Source organism: Parasteatoda tepidariorum, chromosome 2, assembly GCF_982258835.1.
Source record: "Parasteatoda tepidariorum strain Cologne lab strain chromosome 2, Ptep-v5.0, whole genome shotgun sequence".
NCBI lineage: Eukaryota > Metazoa > Arthropoda > Arachnida > Araneae > Theridiidae > Parasteatoda > Parasteatoda tepidariorum.
This window is the reverse complement of record NC_141756.1, coordinates 44,525,484-44,543,902: the sequence shown is the minus strand read 5'-3', so window position 1 is coordinate 44,543,902 and position 18,419 is coordinate 44,525,484. Positions and strand designations below refer to the sequence as shown.

General features: G+C 27.3%; 1 protein-coding gene across 1 annotated transcript in view; it reads right to left on the bottom strand.

Moving 5' to 3' along the window:
• LOC107451503 (neuroligin-4, X-linked) overlaps positions 1-13,484 on the bottom strand; it is a 124,701-nt gene extending 111,217 nt beyond the window's left edge. The window contains exon 1 of the mRNA XM_016067624.5: positions 12,189-13,484. Within this exon, the coding sequence (XP_015923110.1) occupies positions 12,189-12,675 (487 nt within the window). The 5' untranslated portion in view covers positions 12,676-13,484. The remainder of the gene's footprint in view (positions 1-12,188) is intronic.
• Positions 13,485-18,419: the final 4,935 nt, after the last annotated feature.

Genomic DNA, 18,419 nt, shown 5'->3' with positions numbered 1-18,419 from the left:
TTTTTTAACAATAAATAGGTTATGTTATACTGTAAATACTTCAAAAGACTATTATATAAGTATTAACCCTCTAGAGCATAAAATTCTAGGAATATTCAAATTGCAAATTTAAAAAAAATGATAATTCAATTATTGTATTCTAATGAACACTGAGCTTTAAAGAAGTAAAAGCCGAACAATTGATTCTGTATAACATATGTCACTTTCAAAACATCTATTTAATTTGTAGTTTTATCTTCAAAATTAAGACATAGTTTCGGGAAAATCTCTTTTCTTTTAAATGGCCAGTTAAATACTGTTTTTCTGAATTTTGTAACTTTACTTTGACTTTTTTGGCCCATTAAAAATGAAACCTCATTTAGATTGTTACCCATAATGAAATAACACCAATATTAGGATTCTGTTTTCAAATACGGGCGTAATATACGCTATTTAAGTCTATCAGACCCGTAATGGGTCTAAGATCTTTCCAAATCGGAAGAAAATTGTCTCGTGTTCGACTTTCTGCTTACAATACCAGTTGGGAAACTCCGATACGCAATTTTGTCTACTAATCAGCTAATTTTGCTGTTAACCGAATTCATTTCGATCTGCCGGCCGCATCATATTCGTTTTCGAGCAATCAGATGTTGTGTCGACAAGTCAACAATGTAAGTGTATAATCTTTTTCTTTCTTTTAAAATCTTTATCATCATTAGAATATATTTCTAAACATTCTGTGTTGGTTTTATATACGACATGAGCAGATTTTTTTAATATTTACAATTTCGGATCATTGTATAACATCAAGTTAACATTTTCGCCAATACAAGATTTTATTTTTGTAACATAATTATATGACTTAAAGAATCTGTGGTTAATTGACTCTGAATTTAATATTAATCATTAAAACATTAGATGCTCAAAATAATATCTCAGGAGCATTTGTCAAAGAATTTAAATAAATTTTTTAAACTTGTATTTATTGTAAATGTGACTTCATTAAAGAGTCAGCTTGACCTTCATTTTTAAGATTGCGCCAACCTCTTACTGTGATCTATAGTTTTATTCAACGTTAATTATACGTATTCATACGATAATTAGATTTCATTATCATTCCAAAGAGTCAAGAAAAAAAGTAAAAATATCATTATAACGACTTTGCATTGAAAAGCGACCATATTTTTTTTAAAAATATATTAAATAGTAAATTCACTGAAACAAGACTCTAAGAGATTAAGCAAATGTTATCAACTCGCGTCATATTGTTTATCACAATAAAAAATGGTTTAAAAGCTATGTGAAATCATCACCTAGTTTTGAATAATTTTTATCACCGGAATGCAAGTCTCTGCGTGTTGAAGAGAATGAAAAAGAAATTAAATTTATGCTTTTTCTTGAAGATAAAGTGGAGGGGGAAATTCAGGAAAAATATTATATTTTACACCCTTGTGCAAATTAATTGAAACAAACTCAATAAATTCAGAAAACTAAGAGAAAATGCTAAAAATGCTATTTTATTTAAATTTATACAAATTCAAAAATTTTTAGTACATAATATGATCTTCACGACACTTTATTGGACACGATTCGGCATGGATTCCACTAATTTTTTACAGTCATTTATAATACTTGTGTCCTTGTACCACACATGAATTAACGCCATGATTAGCTTCTCCATAGTTGTACAGTCCATATTTAATAGGCGATTCTTGCTTATGGCCCAGAGATTCTCAATTGGGTTGATATCCCGAGAGTTTCCTGGCCATTCCAATGTCTCAATTTGATTCTCAGACATGAACTTCTTGACAATTTTGGACGTGTGGCAAGGAGCTAAATCCTGTTGAAAAATCCCTGTTCCATCAGGGTATCGTTTCTTCAACTCTGGAACAACTTTTCTACCCAGAATAGTAATGTACTGCTCAGAACGCATCATACCGTCAATAGGCTGCAAAGGTCCAACCCCATTGTAACCGAAACAACCCCAAAATATCTTCTTTAAAAATCACGAAAGAAAAAGTTTGTTTCAATTAATTTGCACAAGGGTGTATATTAATATAAGTTTGGAAAATGTTTCAATAAATATAATATGAATTTGAAATATTTTTCCAAGTTCGGGATTCATATTCGAGATGTTCCGTAACGACAGCACTTCACATATATTTTTTGAATTCTTCTTAAAAATATAAAATAAAATAAAAAATGCGCACATTAGGAGTATTTATGAGAAATCAAATTAGTACTTAATCGATTAAAAAATTCGATAAAATTCAGCAAAGAGTTATTAAGGAAATTGAACTAAAATTATGAAACGTGCTTGATTGCCGAAGAAAGTATAGTGAAAATTTTACTAACACTATTAATTAAAATTGCAAGGTTAGTTTGACGGAATCAGATTTCTGATTCCTGAAATAAAGGAGGAAGCACAATATGAAAAGTGTAGCCCTCGTAGTTTGGTTAAGAGAGCCATCCAAAGTTTGGAGCAATTCTTGCTAATTTAATTATTTGCGTATATTGCCATATTTAATAGAATTAAAAAAATTCCAATCAATTAAAATATTCGTTTGTCCTGATAATCGTCTATTCGGATTGATAACTCAATGCAAAAATTAACATTTAGTAAATGTTTATTATTTTATCTATAATAGTCGAAAAAGTTTTGGCTTGTATAGTATAAAATTTTTACATCATTCTAAAATTACGCAATTTTACATGAAAAAATACAAAATTTGAGCGAAATTGTTCGATTAGCTCCTGAGAAACCAATTTTCAAATTATTGCATACCGTACAATTCAAAGGTTTCTCAACTATATTCTCAAACAAAATCTTAAAAAATAGTTAATATTTAATAAATGTTATAGTTTTACTGAAAATTTTCTTTCAATAAGCGAATTTTGTAACTGTCTGCAAAATTTTTTCAATAAGTTTTAAAAGTTCGCGAGACATGATAAAATACGCAAAATATAAAATTAACATTAAAAGAGGTTAAACTTTGGTTCGGTCTTCTGACCTGACTATTGGGAATATATTTCCCACATTGCTTTAACTTGTATATTTTTGGACGTCCATCGAAAAAAGGCATGTTTATATATAATATTAAATAATTCTTCTTAACGGAATTTCTTCATTAACTAAAATAAAATGTGCAAAACTATTTGCATTTTTAAATCAATTATTTAATTTATCTTTTTAAGTCAGCTATTTATAGGCAAAAAAAAAAAACTCTTTATAAAAAAAATGCTTTATAAAATTTTTTTTGGCTCAATTTCAGCCAGTTCTGTATTTTATTTATCTTTACTAACTTCTTTATCTTCTCTGGGAATTTACACAGCTCACAGAGATAGCTGAAGTACAAATGGATGATAGATGCCAGGCTTTGTGTGATGCTATAGTTATTTTTTCCGACTGAAACAGGGAACTATGTTCTCAGCAGATTTGCTACTGGCTTGTTTTATGCTGAAAATTTACTCAATTTCGATACATAACAGAAAAAGGAATACCCTTTTTGTGAAAAGAAAAAAATTATAGATAAAATAGGGGTAGATGTAAAAACTCTTACAATGCCCCCCTCCCTATTTTATTTTTGAGCTGCAATTTTCTTCATTAATAAATTAATCTTTTGTTTTCGTAAATTTCGAAGTCGAAAAAAAAATCTATGTAAAGTGCTAAAAGGCAATGTTTTCACTGTGCATTTGCATTACTTAGAAAACTTTTGGTTTTACATATTTAATAGCCACAAAAATACTATTTAAATTACCTATTTTGCTACAATCAGATAAAAGGACAAAATAAAAAGTTAAACATTTACTGCAAATGTTGGAGTCATTCTTTTAAAACTCGCTACTAACAATTTATTTTACATTATTTTTTAAAACTCTTTAGTTGTTTACTTCTAATCGTATAAAAATTCTCTGTTTCATAAAGCCTAGTAGTTATTTGCAACTATAAATTTCAAAAACTCTTACTATTCTATATTGGGAAAAAACGGATTTCACAAGGAAACTAAATTTAAAATTATTTACTCTTTTGATCTTCATTTCATAGATAAATTAAAAAATTGTGATTATTAAAATAATTCTAAAATATTAATAATTAAAATACAGAAAATTTGGAATTTTTATAATGATAACTAGATAGTAAGTTAATGTTTAAAGTCTCATTTCTTTATGTGAATAAATAATTAAATCTCATGTTTTTAGGTTTTTAAATTAGTTTAGAGTGTTAATATTCATATTTTTGAAGCTTGTTTTGCTGGAATTAGTATTAATGATATGTGAAATGACTTTTATTAGGCAAAATCAAATTTTAGTTTTGTGTTATAAATATCTTCTATTGTAATTATTTTAATTATTTCCATTATTTCCCACTTTTCTTTATCTATCAAGCTGATTAACAGTATATTAGACAAAATCAAATTTTAGTTTTGTGTTATAAATATCTTCTATTGTAGTTATTTCAATTATTTCCATTATTTCCCACTTTTCTTTATCTATCAAGCTGATCAACAGTAACAAGATGTCAAATCTATTATTATTAATTTGATAGGAATATAGAAGCATTGAGAAGACAATTTCACAAATGACTGACCCACCAAGATTGATAGAGGTCAGCACTGAAGAGAGTGCATGTTTCTACTATGTGTATCACGTCACCATGTTTGCAACGAATAGAGCTGTGAAAGCTGTAATTTCGATTAAGGTGACTTACTGGACTTTCAAAATACAATTTCCTTTTTTCTTGCTACTAAGCAGTGTGTTGCTGAAAGAAAAGTTTTATGTTACACACTTGCAAAAATGTGGTGAAATTATTGGGTTACTTAAACCACTAAAACCAAATAAAAATTCAATAAAAATTAAATTAGACACTATATGCTTTGTTCTTCAATGCAAGTCTTTCTTCCTGTATATCTCTGTTATTAAAGGAAAACCTTAATCTATAAATGTACCTTAAGAAAAGTTTCTACTTGATGTTTTCTATTGTATTTTGTTTCAACAGCTTTTGAAGTTTTATCCTGAAGGAAGATCTAAATGATCAAGGATGATTAATCAAGGATTAGGGCAAAATTAAATGTTCTAAATTAATTTTACCATTCAATGAAAGAGATAAATCCCTAAGCAATTTTGTAAGACACTGGGATATTCCTTCAGTATTTTTATTCATAAGCTATATATCAAGCAGTCTAAATATGATAGAGAAAATTTCAAACATTACTGAGACAATTATTTAATTTAATATTAGTTAGAAATCGTGCTAGTTGGTAATTTTTTTTACCGTGTATAATATTTATACGTACTTGTATCTTAATATTAGAATTTCAATGCAATGCTTAAGTAGTAGCAATAAGTAAATGAAACTGCAAGTTAATCAGTATTTATAATAAATCACAAATACAAATGTGCCAAGAAATATATTTATGTGGTTACATAAATTGTACGTGGCTTGTATTAGCACATCCAAAAATGTTTTTAAAGACATCCAATTTAAGAATTACTGCGTCAAAAAAAGATGTTAAGAACTGTGCAAAGCAAGTGTCAACATAGTTAAAATGTGTATCAAGTATACTCCAAAATAGGTTCTAAGTGGTATTCAGATTGGATATTAAGATATCCAAATTGGACATTAAACACTGCCTAGAATTGTTTCCAAATCGTGTTTCCAGAACTGTTTTTGAGATATTGAAAATGAGTGCATAGTGATAACCAAAACAGACATGGGCCAAGATCTAATTTAGTATAAACTCGAATTGGGTAACCTTATGCCTAAAAATCTTTTAACACAAATAGTTTTTGTTACCCAGTTTAAGCTTTATCTCTTTTTTTTCCAAAATGGGTACACAGCGATAGTTAAAACAGGCATTGGTCATGAACCAATTTAGTGTGAACCCAAATTGGTAAACTCACACTTAAGAATGTTTCAACCCCAATTAGATTCTTATATTACCCATATAATGTTTTTTATTTTTTCTGTGTATTTCAGTTAATTTTTACTTTAGTTAAAATAAAGATGCAAAAAATAATTTTTTTTCAGTAAATATACTTGATTCTATTATGTATGAAGCATAAAGGTTTGAGTCAAATAAAACATATTTAAATTTTTCGCTAGCTAATTTAGTAGTTTCTTACTTTATGTAGAGAACTCATACTTAATTGAAATAGGACCATAATTGTTCCTATTTTCGTTTACTGGTTAAGTAGTTAAAATCTTTAAATACATTAAATTATATTCTTCATTGCTCATAATTATTAAACTAATTTCCCACCTTTAGGTAAGTACCTAGATTCTCAAAATATTTTTGGGTGTTATAAAATTTAAATCAAATGCATTGAAGTCAAATGCTTATTTTTGTTGTTCAAATTAAAATCACTAAATCAGTCACCATATGTTTAAAATATATATTTATAACTGTTGCATATTTTTTTATGAAATTGTTTTCATATTCTTAGGATTGAATATTGTAATAGAAATTTCTGTAAATTTCTGACTATCCAGAGCACTCATATTTGCAGCTTAATGTGCAATGAAAATATTAGTTTCAGTCATTTCCTTACCGCTTTACACTGAATTAGTAATTTCTTATGACCAAACGAAATTTAAAACTGAAAAGAATTATAAAATAGACAGCTATTGTACTTATGTGCTTGTTCCAATCATTTCCTTGTTAGTTTTAAGAAAATGTAACAACTTTTTAACACTTATCAAAACTTCTAATGCTTTCAGAAGATTGGCATGAGACCATAAAAACGTAAAAAACGTATTACCATGGAATAATCAAAAGTAAAGATACTTTTATAATCTTTTTATTCTGACAAAGAAAAAATTCCTTTACTTTTATTCTTAAAAGTAAAATTTTAAGAGCTTCATTTCCGTACTAAACTTCTAAAATAAGCGCATTTTCACCTAGCGTCTTTCAAAAGTGACATGCATAACATTTAATGATTTAGGCCTGTCAATTTTTAAAGATTTTTGTCACGTTTATTTTGATTGAATTTTGCAGTTTTTTAAATTTTTTTTCATGTCATATTCTTCTTCTTTTCACTACAGCTCAGAGCCATCCCAACTATTTGATATTTATTAATTAAAGGGCACAAGAATTAAATGAAAGGTCAAAAAACCAAATATAATTCTAATATTTCCTATGTGCTAAATATCAAGTATAAAACTAATATTTCTAATTATTTATAAAAGAAGTTTATGATAGTAATAATACTAATAGTAATAATGGTAGTAATGGTAATACAAAATTACTTTATAATGTTATATTTTTGATAATTGAACTAATACATTCAAATTTCAAACTAATTTTAATTTTGATAGACCTACAATTTGACAATAGATTTCTAGCAAGTTTTCTTTGGGTTTTAAGCATTTTGTTCACTTCAAACATGTACAGAAATCCTGAGGTTCAAGGAGGAATCATTGTGTCAATAACTATAGTTATTGTAAATATAAAAATGAATACAACAAAAAATCTTGTGTGCAGTATGTCCGACGGAAAATTAAATGTTTTAATTTTATTATAAACAAATAAATAAAGATTTGAATAACGCAAATAAAATGTAAAATGTGGGACGAAATCCAAGAGAGTTGCTCACTCATTCTAACGTCCGTTTTTTAAATTACGACACATACCAATTGAAATTTTACGATTTGCTATAATATAAATTTTATAAGCAAGCAATTAAAGCAACTGAAGTAAAGAAAAATCACATCTTCAACAATAATTACAAACGTTGAAGTAAATAATAAAATCACACCCCATACTTCATGTAGATAAATATAATTTATTTTAACAATTTTGAGTTATTTACCCACAAAATAAGAAAAAAAGGGTTGAAGCAATCTAAAAAAAATAATTCGAATTACTAGCAATTTATTTAGGCTTTGGAATTCATTCAGGATTAGGAAAGTGTGAATCGATTAAAGGCCTTTTTCATTTCTCATATATCTCTGTACATTTTTGAACTAATTCAGCAAAAGAAAAAACTTTTTCACACAGCCATGCATTAATTAATATGTAAACTTTTATAGTTAGCTCTTGTTTGAAATTTTTGTATTTATTAGATCTTGAAATACAAATATTTCGCAAATGATTTTGCATTACAAAAAATATTCCTTCTTAACAATTAACATGTGTTCTAAATTCAATTAAAAAAGCAAATACAATTATTTACGTTAAGGTTCGATTATTTTAAAGCTTGTTGATTTCGGTTGTTAAGAGTTTCTTATATTTAGTTGTGTACTGTGAGGCGAGTTTTAATAATTAGTTTATATACTCTAGATATTTTTCAGCATCACTAATATGTCTTTACTTCAAAAAATGTTTTTCATTTTTCAATGTTCCTATTAATATATATATTAAACTTAACATTCATTTTTGCTATTCTTTCTAATACCAGAGTTCTTTTAAACATAAACCAGATGAAAAAGAATTCCTGAACTTTTTCATATTTGTTGCTCAGGAAATTTAATTAGAACATATTTTGTTTTTTTTCCTGTTTTGAAAGAGGTTTTTTCTGATGAAAATGAATAAAGTAAAAAAAAACAGTTCGAGGAAAAAATATTTAATAATTAAAATAATTATGGTATTTATTCCAGATAAATAAGAGGAAATTATTCACAAATTATCTCACAAATTGATACAACAAAAGAATAGAAGCTTAATAAGGCACGAAGAACAGATAAAATATCTCCAGTGCATAACAAGTTGAAATGTATTTAAAAGTAATAGAATTTAGGAGTCACTATTTTTTTCAAAAAAGCAACTGTTCAAATGAGATTAATACAAGGTGACGCTGCGAATAAAGTCTAATATTGGTTATTAATGTAAAAACAAAAAGCTCAAAATTATGAATTGAATAATTAATAATATCTTTACTTAAAATATTGACTATCATATGTTTCATAGAAATTTATCAATAAGCAAAGGAGGTGAAGAAAACTTGCAGTTATGCACATATATTTCATTCTGTTCAAGAATATAGATTTTTAGTGTTCTTAACTCAATATACATGTATATACAGTTAAAGTCAAAATGAAAATAAGATAAAACAAAGAAAATTATAGGCATATGAAAAAAAGGGGAAAAAGAAAAATAATAATAAAAAAATAACAAACAACTGGGGGAAAAATAACCAGGAAAAAAAAGGGATAAAATTTTTTTAAAAAATCAGGAAAATATAAGATGTAATCTTTTCATCAGCCCACACGATTATGTCCTCAAAAAAGAGTGCTTTCTAATATTGTATCAATATGGCCAAAGCGAAATATATCAATACAGTAGTGTGAGGAGCATACAAAAATTTTTACAAAAATTACAACAAATAAAAATAGAACACAATAAGTAAAATTACCGAGTAAGAACAGAAAATAAAATATGAAGAAAAAACAGAATATATATATATATATATATATATATATATATATATATATATATGACGCCCGGTGGCTGAGCGGTAGCGCTTCGCGCTGTCGTGCCACAGGTCCTTGGTTCGATCCTTGGGCCGGGCAAGGCCGACTCAGCCTTTCATCCCTTCAGTGGGTCGATAAAATGAGTACCAAGCATGCTTGGGAACTAACACTGGGGGTTCCGCGTTCGGCTGACCACCTGACCGGAACATATGCACCTGCACCCCAGAGCCCAAGGTCAAGAAAACTGAGATGGGCACAGTCGGCCTTGGCCCTCTTAATGGGCTGTCGCGCCACTGAGTTAGTTAGTTATATATATATATATATATATATATATATATATATATATATATATATATATATATATATATATATATATATATATATATATATATATATATATATATATATATATATATATATATATATATATATATATTTGCCTTACATGTTAAGGATTTGAAAACAAAGTTTAGATTTATTCAAGAAATAAAGAAAAATAACACAATAGTGACCATCTCTATTAGGAGAAAATTTCTATTAAAAAGAGTAAATGCATTTAAAAATCTTTGATCACTAGTTACAGAAACTAATGAGATTAAATTAGAAAATAGAACACAGATATATGTGGAAACAAATATTATTATTATTTATAAAAAAATATTGGGATTCAGCTTCATTGGGAAGATAAAAAAAAATTCATTGACATAGAAAAAAATGTATTGTCATAACTACCAGAATATGGTAAAATTTACTGTGTTTCTTGCTCTATGGGGATACCAAAAATAATGATAATTTTTATTGAACCGCTTTAGTAATAATTTTGGTAAAACTAACAGTAAAATTTTGATTTATATTGTATGTAAGAATCTGATAAATATGGTAAAATTCGCTAAGATTTTCATGATATTTTAGAGCATGGCAAGAAAAAAACGTTTATTCGGCTTAATAAACGTTTCAGTTTTGTTTTTTTATTACATAAGTGGTAATAAGAATTATAGATTTGAAAACCAGAATTTTCAGAGAACAGTTACCATATTAATGAAAACCGCTGTTATATTAATAATTTAAATATTGTGTATAGTTTTATTAAAAGAAATAGGGTTTTTATCATGAAACATCGTTACCTTAAAGTTCAACATTCTTACCTCACTTTTTTCTCCATGTAGGTAAACATTAAACCTCAATTCATTATATGCAAATTAATAATTGCTGCTACATTCATCTGACCAATTGTGCTGTATTCATCGGAGACAGAGATTTTAACATTCATTGAAGCAATATTAATTTTTTTCGCAATCAAGGGTTAATTTCATCGTTTTACTGCATTTGAACTTTCTGGCATTTTAAGTTTCTTCAATTTTCTTAAAAGCTTTACCATATTTTCAATTTTATTTACATAAAATTTCAAAATGTATAAAAGTATATAATATTTGAAATTGTGCTTAAAGTTTAAATTTTATTTTCTAGTAAAATGTAAGGTACTGAAAGTAAGTGAATGTTTTCAGTACTTAGATTAAACTGGTCTGTTATCCATGAATGTTTGAAATTTCTTTTAAAAAAAATAGCAAAATATATTAATATAATTTATAAAAAAATTTTATGAATAGTTTCTTCAGTTTTTACCAAAAAAGAAAAAAACATAAAAGGAAACTAGACATTTGAATAACGTTACGAAAATATCAATATGTCAATAAAATAAAATCACATTTACAGAAAGTGAAATTAAGATCATATCCAGAATTTAGTGTAAGATGTAAGCTACCGAATGGTAGTTAATATTTTCCTTACGTATTTTAATTTTGTATTAGGTTTTAAATCAATTACACAATTTAGGTTTTAAATCAATTATAAATTAAATATTATGAGGTTTTAAATCAATTACAAATTAAATATTATAAGGCTTTAAATCAATCGCAAACAAGCACAAAATATAATAACTCATGTCATGTCTTTACCAATAGCATTTGATTTTCTTATATTCACTGCTAAAAGTCTTGATCAGAGGTTAAGGATTTTTCTTACGCCAATTTATGAAAATGAGAATTATCTTTATATAACATGAAAATAACATGATAAAAAAACATGAAAAAATAATAAATAAAATTTATTTCTTTTTCTTTTTTTTACTGCTCAGTCATTATTCAAATTTTTTCCATATGGTCAATCACACTTTAATATTTAATTATAAGGTCATTAATTATAATAATATAGTCAAGGAGATATATATCTCCCTGACCATAAAAGTGTATTTGTTTTTAAAAAAGACTTTATGCTTTAGTTTTAAAAAATTAAATATCCTAAAATTATTATTGTTGATTTTTTTATTTTGTATAACTACGTTTTTCTAAAAATATTCACTATGTATGATTTTTATTGTAATTAATATTGTATAATGTAGGATTTTTTTGTTTTCAAAAGCGTAATTTAATTTGCATTTTTATTCAAAAAATATCTTTTGTCTTGCATATATATGAAATCCATAAATTTTACGTAAAAATATTTCTTTTCTTGCCAACATGATTCTTGCAGTACAAAATAATAACCATTTAATGTAATGAATGAGGCGCTTTTTGTTAAGGATGTGTATTTAACAAAAAACTTAATTACTAAAATTTTGTTGACGTTTTTTGCATCATCTAGCATTTTTTTATATTGAATATATCATAACCAATTCGATAAATTTATCATTTGTACACTAAATTTAAACCCTAGTAATTTTAAAATGCTTCACCGAAATTATACACGAAAAATCGCTTAGAGTCTTAAATTGACGTTTAACAAAAATTAATGTTTTACATACCTGTCCCTGGAACATATATATTGAGGTAAAGACAATCTTCACTTTGATTTGTTAATTGTGGAAGCAGTCTTTTCAAATACTTATATCTTCCAAGAGGCATCCTTTGAAGAGCTTCTGTTTCATTCGAAATGTCAGGGAATTTTTGAGGACAAACTGGCCCGTATTGGTCAGCTAACCTCACACTCTTCCAGTGAGGGGAAGTAACTGGTGGCATAAACCGCAGTGGACCTTTCGGGGCACCTGCGTATGGAACACCCAAAAAGACTTCCACATTTTGAAGTTGGCGATTAGATAAAGTACTCATGAATCCACGCAAAGAGCCATAGCGAGTGGATACAACTCGTGAACTCAACTGTCTTAACTCTGGTTCCACATGACGTAAAGATACTAAGATGCACTCCAAAGTCAGTGTCTGTAAGCAGAAAACTATCCAACGGTTTAAGCTCCAATCAAATGTGTAGTTGGGTCTACATCTAAATGGTATCATGATGAATATGAGCTTTTAAATTCAAGTATGAATTATTTCACAATAAAGGAACTAAATTTTTACCCACTGAGCTGTCAAGTATTCGTTATTTAAGAATATGCACACACATATATTCCATAATGTCGCCTACTACAATTTTTATATGTCTTTTAGTGTATAAATTCTGTTTGAACTATAATATTTAAAAAAAAAAGTAAAATTCAATTATGATGACGAAGTGTCACGAATTTTCAACTGAAACGTAATGAAAAACTTAACATTTGATTTCATTAAGAATAAAGAAAAAATAACTTAAAAGTGTGAAATCTACTTGAGTTTACGGAACTGCACTTATTATTTAAGTTTGTGTCATTTTAATTCGAAAAGTTTCAGTTTTATCTTCAGTATAAATTGGTTAAAAACCAACATCTTCCCAATAATAAAGAATGATTTAATCTATTAAATCATTTACGTTTTTATTAGTCCAAAGTTTCATCAGATAAACTTTGACATTTTTCAGGAAGTAATTGTGAAGTTATAAATGCTTGTTATCTGGTGTGTTAATCAATATTGTAACCAATTTTTTCGGAAGTTCAACGGAAGATAATGCTAATAAAATGATTTGCATTCTGAGATAGCGCTCACATTAAGAAAGCATCCGCATCCAGGGATAGGATGCGAGAGGAAGATTTTCACTCACTCACTGATTTAGGAGCTTGGAATAATAAGGGAAAATAAGATGCGATCTTTCTGCTCTTTGCAGTACCTCGACCGATTCACGCACTGGGAAGAGAAACAGGATGGATAGCTATGATCTCGCTGTTCTGACTGGCGCATGCGCTCTTACTATTTCAGTTGCTCATTTTCCCTTTCGTTAGGGGAATACGTAGGGAATTTATTTTTAGATTCATATATTTAAATAATTGACGTATATTATGCAAAATTTAAGGTAATAGATCTTTTGTTTCTTGCCACTATATTTTTGTGCTTAAAAATAACTATTAGAGGTAGATAACTTTCTTTTTAAGTCAAGAAAAAAAACAATAGAACAAGCCTTTACCAAATACTATATTATTTAATACTAAATAAAATCAATAAATTAAGTTTTAAAAAACAATGCTTTTATAAATGATTTTATAAATTAATTCGAATATAATGTGTTTCATTCTTTCCGTGAAAAAGTTGAATTTGATTATGAAATATTTATTTTTCGGAAAAAAAAAAACATTCAGGTTTGATGAAAAAAACACTATAGATATTTATTAAGTTTTTTCCAAATTTATGAAAGTCAAGAGAGTAAAAAACTGGATAGCAAAATTAGTTCAGAGTGCTTTTAATGTCATTTAATCAATCGGTGCTTATGATTATTTTAATAATCTATGCTTCAAAAGCTGTTGTTTGATAATTAATAAATTAAATTATTTAAAAAAAACTTTACAAAAATCTGTATCTTACTTTGTAATTTTAATATACTGTTTTATGAACGATATTTTAATTTTTTAAAATAATTTTCCTTCATTTAATATACTTTTATATTCCATGAGTTCATGGAATATATTCCATACATTCCATGAATATTTTATTTTATTTTTAATTTCAATTTTGAAATAGCCGAAATTTATCTGAGAAGAAGTGACTTTAATTTTTCATACGAAAAGCTTCATTCCTTTAAGAAGAATATGAATAAAATTCATGAATAATTTAATATATATTTGCAATATTTATTTGAAATTTGTCCTTTCTAGATTGTTGAAAAATAAAACGGAAACTTTTTTGGAGATTTTACCCGATGGAACACACATTATTTTAAATTTCGAAAACAAGCTTGATTCAAGATTTTTCTCGAAAAATACTTTAACAAGTTGTGAAAATAATAATAAAATAATACGTAAGGAACTTCTTATTTTTTCGCTTGCATTTACTTGAAATAAGGTAAAAATATGCATAATTCAATAATTAGCATATAAGTAGATGACACTTTCATGAAAATGCATAAAGAACATCAAAATATTCTCGTATTAGTTTCCTTATTATTAGATCACTCATCAGTAGGAATAAAATTTAGTACAATTGCAACTTTCAAAGTATATTGTAACCTAAATCGCTTTAAATTTAATTTCAAGAACAATTTGTAATAGTGTTTTTCGCTTCAATAATTTTGATGATTTAATTTTATTCCGTTCCATACGCCAAGCAAAACACTTAATTTGCAAGAAATTAACTTCAAAAATGTAGCTGCTAATTCTTATTATTAAGGAAAAAAATAACCATAATGTGATACTTGCGCCACTAATAATAAAATAGCTGTTAGCCATTTCAAATTAAAGTTTAAATTAGTTTGCGATAGTTTATAATAACATAAAAACTTTTGACTAATGCAAAAAATAGCAAGCAAAGTTTTGCATAGATGTAATCATGAATGAACAAGACATTGAAAAGTTAAAAATTAATCTTATCATACACTGTAAAAAAAAAATCCAGATGAAATTGCGGTAAAACGTATTGTCACTTAAGGTTGCGATATTTTTTACCGTAAAATAAATTTTCACCGGAACATGCTACGGAAGAAAAATCTGACATTCCGTGCTTTTTATAGTAATAATTACCGTAAAATCATTGAATCAATATATATAAATAAATATTACTTTAAAAATTACAGTAAAATACTTCACGGGAAAAATGGATTTTACGATAAAATTTGATTTTACGGACATCGAAAATGGCTTTATACCATATATTTTTATAATTTAGTTATTTGCAAGAGGGAAATTTTGTTTCTGCCAGAATGTTTCAAAAGCGATAACCACCGCAAAAGTAGTTCTGGGTGGGAAATATTATTTTGTGAGATTTCAATTCATTTTCCTAAGAAATTGTCTCAAAGTTATAAAGATGCATAACAATATGGCTCCGGACATCATTTTGCTAAGTATGCAGCAATTATTATTGTGCATAATTTGAGTTTTTTTCAGATAGAGTAACGCATTTTTAACTTTTAGCCAAATACTAAATATATTTTAACGGTATTTTTAACTGAAAAAGTTAATATTTTGACCAAATCAAATTTAATTCATATTTAAATAAAACCAAGATAAAAGTTTTCACGACAAGCTTAGCCGTATAAACCCGCCCCCCCCCCCAAAAAAAAATATTCACTCCACACTGTTAAAAATTCCATTCCAAATTACAGTATAAAGTATTGACACTTTGGGGGCATTATCCATAAAATCCATTTTACCGAATATTTATTTTACTGTAAAATAGTATACCAAAATTTCTGCAGTAACATTTATTTATTCAAAAGGGTTCAGTGATTTCACAGTAATTATTAGTGTAAAAATTTACACATTATATCTGAGTATTCGTTCCGCAACATGTTCCGGTAAAAATTGATTTTTCGGTCAAAAGTACCATCACCCAGAGTGCCGCGACTTTATATCGTAATTTGCTTTGGAATTTTCACGATGTAATAAGAAATGCAATGCCAAAAAATAATTAACTTTTTTAATTGCACTTAACGGATCTGTGGTGGCTCAGAGGATAGAGCCTTCGAATTAGGTTAACTGGTTTCGAATCCCAGAGATGATTGTTCGATACAAATTCCACACCCGTCTCGCAACAACCACAGGGCCAAAGTAAAATATCCTCAGTGGTAGAGGGATCTTGGCTTAGATTCCACTTACCATCACGCTAACAGTGAGATTTTCGTGGTTTTCCTCTCCATACGACGCAAATCCTGTGAGTTCCATGAAAAGTCTTCCACGGAAGCATATTTCTCGTATTATTTGATCAAGGAGTTCGCTTGTCTTCTGCATAGGGTTTAAAAGTATATAACGCTACAGAGTTCAGCATTAGTAGTCGTGAACCCAAAATTGGGTCGGCTGTTCAATTACGGTTATAAAATATAAAATCACACTGAGTGGTGCTTAATTAAATTGTTAATATAAAAAAAATTAACATCTGATTTGATGGTGAATTAATATTTGAGAAAAATATATGGAATACCAAAATCGACTGTTTAATTACGGTTATGAAATATAAAATCACACTGAGTGTTGCTTTATTAAATTGTAAATATAAAAATAAATTAACATCTGATTTAATACTGAATTAATATTTGAGAAAAATATATGGAATACCAAAATCGACTGTTTAATTCCGGTTATGAAATATAAAATCACACTGAGTAGTGCTTTATTAAGTGCGAAATTTATTTTTAATTAACATCTGATTTGATACTGAATTAATATTTGAGAAAATATATGGAATACCAAAATCGACAGGGATTCAGAAAATCTAAAAGTTTACCTTGGGTCAAATAAATCACGATCATTGCGCTTTATTGCCGTGGGGAATAATTCTCTTTCAACATTTACGGAATTTGTATTAAAGTTCTGACTTATTCTCGGTAGTTTACTTGCAGAATGTAATTAACTAATATAAGACATTATCTAAAGTACTCATTAACAAAACTCTGAGCAATTTTTTTCTTTTATTTAAATATTTACAAAGCTTAAATTGCAAAAGTAAGTTCTTCTCAAAGCAACAAATGAGAAATCATTGTTTGTTACTAATCATTTGAGTTCTTTAAAAATATCTCCATATGACATTAATTGAAACTCATTTACAAGTCCTAATCCCAAAAGATTCGGATGTAACAAGATGTATAAGTGCCACTGAAATATTTGAATGACATTATTAAATATCTTCCTAGCTGTTTGCTAAGATTTTCAAGGGTCTTTACAATTTAGCCAAAGGCATGCATGTTTAATGAAACATTTTACCCTCTCAAATGTGTACGTACTTTGTTTTACAGAGACAGAAATCCGTTTGTATTTGTCTCATCTCAAAGTAAATAATTAAATTTAGGTGTTTTACGACTTTTGTTCGGATAATTTTGCAAAGGTAAAAATTGACATTCGGACATGCTCATTGATCAGTATGCTTTCAGAAACGCATAAAAGACAAATATATTAGTTGAGCATTAAATTTCAGCAATAAATGGAAGATAAATAATATGTGATACATTAAAATACAAATTACATGTTTAAAGAAAATTAAATAGTTTGAGCTGGCAACGCTACTGGTGAAAAAATTATTAAAAAAAAGTTTATGTTTTTTGTAATAATTTTACTCAATGGGAATTCGAAATATGATCCAATGTTATTTTAGTTGGAGGTTAACTTAAAATATTTTAAGGTAAATTTGACTGTTAATAATTCAGTAAATTGATTAACTAATAACAATTTTCTGGTAAAAACTTGCTTCATATTCTTTACTCGAATTTTTTTTTAAGGTTAAGAGACGTCTTTTTGGTGCTGAGAACTCCTCTGAGAAATCAGAATGTATCGCATTCTCTCTTACAACTTGGATATTTTATAAATAAATCTGCAAATTTCCTAAATTATCACCAATTTGTTACATTAACCGTAACATAAGGAATTTTTACATCATCTTATAAAACAAATTTCAAAAAATTAATTAATCATTAATACTAAGCAGTGAATTCTACAATTTAATTTGAATAAAAAAACACGTAATGTTTTAATAGTGTAGAAGAACAAAGTTCAGCTCATTTGGCCTAACTTTTTTTTATTTTTTTCATTTACTTATTTATTTTTCTAAATGAAACTAGGAGGAGCATGAACGGTATTCAAAAAAAAAACTAGATGTACTTAAGCCAATATTAATCTTACTTTAACTTAGCATTAAATCAAAATTTAAGATTAGAATTAAAATTATTGAAGCTATTGAATCACAATTGTGTC